Source organism: Mandrillus leucophaeus, unplaced genomic scaffold (assembly GCF_000951045.1).
Source record: "Mandrillus leucophaeus isolate KB7577 unplaced genomic scaffold, Mleu.le_1.0 Scaffold199, whole genome shotgun sequence".
Lineage (NCBI taxonomy): Eukaryota > Metazoa > Chordata > Mammalia > Primates > Cercopithecidae > Mandrillus > Mandrillus leucophaeus.
In genome coordinates, this window is record NW_012102020.1 from 795,782 (window position 1) to 797,808 (window position 2,027).

The 2,027-nt window shown below is 50.1% G+C and overlaps 1 protein-coding gene across 4 annotated transcripts in view; it reads left to right on the top strand.

Moving 5' to 3' along the window:
• TM4SF19 (transmembrane 4 L six family member 19) overlaps positions 1-2,027 on the top strand; it is a 38,343-nt gene that overhangs the window by 16,415 nt on the left and 19,901 nt on the right. For 3 of the 4 annotated variants that reach the window (XR_001005962.1, XM_011978706.1, XM_011978704.1), the window contains exons 2-3: positions 43-244; positions 616-693. Coding sequence is in view for 3 of the 4 variants with exons in the window: in XM_011978706.1 (XP_011834096.1) it covers positions 44-244; positions 616-693 (279 nt within the window). In the remaining variant the exon portion in view is untranslated. The remainder of the gene's footprint in view (positions 1-42; positions 245-615; positions 694-2,027) is intronic. The other variant, XM_011978707.1, reaches the window with a different exon arrangement.

Consider the following 2,027-nt stretch of genomic DNA (forward strand, 5'->3'; position numbering starts at 1 on the left):
CCCCCCGACAGCAGCGCTGCCGCGACTCTCTGTCTGTTCCAGAATGCTGTCCTCTCCCTGCACGCCGGCACGCTCACGGACTTGCTCCCGTATCCTGGGGCTGAGCCTTGGGACTGCAGCCCTGTTTGCTGCTGGGGCCAACATGGCACTCCTCTGTCCTAACTGGGATGTGACCTACCTGTTGAGGGGCCTCATTGGCAAGCACGCCATGCTGGGAACTGGGCTCTGGGGAGGAGGCCTCATGGTAAGTGTCTGGGGTTCCCTGAACGCGAACTCTCAAAGATCCGGGAGGGGGAGCAGGAAGGTGGCACGGGAAGTGTTTTGATTCCTTGCAGGAAAGTTTATTCTAACAAGCTGGTCTTGGGTCTGCAGAAGCTTTAAGAGACAGGAAGACTAACTTGGGACCAGGCAGGTCAGGTGTGAAAGTTAACAACCACACATCCACAGCGTTAGATCAGGCTAGTCATCCAACTGTGGGTCCCCGGAGTCAGAGTCAAGAGGACAACTGAGTTCATGGGAGGTGCCCAGCCACTCTATTTCAACAGCTGTGGGCAGCACCTAGAAACAGCTGGCAAAGTAAATTTCCCCATCTCAACATTCTTCTCTCTCCTGCAGGTACTCACTGCCGCTATCCTCATCTCCTTGACGGGCTGGAGATACGGTTGCTTCAGTAAGAGTGGGCTCTGTCGAAGCGTAAGCACCAGATTCCACTCTTCTAACACCGAGAATGTCTCCACCTCTATTACTCTAGAGGCAGGATGGTAAAGAGGCAGTTTTGGTCTTGGGGCCTGAAGTCAGGTCCTCACTGTGACCCTCAGTAATGCTAAGTTCTTTGGCAAGTTGCTTCATCTTTCCAGTTTCAGGCTTTCATCTGTAAAATGGGAGCTGAGCAAGTCAAGGGAGTAGTGCTTAGTGAAGCCCAGATGTCTGTACCAGTGGGAGGAACTGTTATTCTCTTAGCGTGCTGGGCAATATGGACTGAGTTATGACACTGTAATCGTGTCATTGATGGAAATTTTCCTAGTTATTTTAACTAATATTTTCTTAGAACAGGAAACTTTTCCAGAGATCATCTAATCACTAGATTCTAATGTAACCCTTCCATTTTACAGATAAACTGAGGCCCAGAATAAATTTGTAACTTATTAATTATAGCAGCAACTGTATAAACTTGAAAGATCTCAGTATATGTGTGTAACACACACACACACACTCGGTCTCAGACATAAATCTGTGGCCTTACGGTAACTCCACAGCCTGCTCTGATATCTGCAGCCCACGTGTTGGGAAGCCCACTGACTCAGTTACATGTTAAAAAATTAAATATAGGCTGTGCACGGTGGCTCACGCCTGTAATCCCAGCACTTTGGGAGGCCGACATGGGTAGATCACCTGAAGTCAGGAGTCCGAGACCAGCCTGGCCAACATGGTGAAACCCTGTCTCTACCAAAAATACAAAAATTAGCCGGGCGTGGTGGCAGGGGCCTGTAATCCCAGCTACTTGGGAGGCTGAAGCAGGAAAATCGCTTGAACCTGAGAGGCGGAGGTTGCAGTGAGCCGAGATGGCGCCACTGCACTCCAGCCTGGGCGACAGAGCCAGACTCCGTCTCAAAAAAAAAAAAAAAAAAAAAAGAAGTGGGGACAATGGACATCATGAAGCCACCTTTAAACATTTCTTTTTGTCAGATAGAAATAATCACTGGCTGTAATACAGGCATAAACAAAATATGATGGAATGCAAACTATGTATGTGTGGACAGGGGTTAGCAGAAAAGGAAACAATTAAATCCTAGTCCCTGGGGAAGATTCCTAAGGAGCGGAGTTTTTAAGCAGGTTGCTTGGCTCATTGGTCTGTCCCTGGAAGGTGGCGGTTTCTGTAGTGTTTCCCCCAGCCATCACATGCTGCTGGAGTTCCCTTCCCCATCCGCCGACAGCAGCGCTGCCCCGACTCCTATCTGTCCCGGGATGCTGTCCTCTCCCTGCACGCCGGCACGCTCACGGGCTCACGGACCATCCCCCATCCCCCC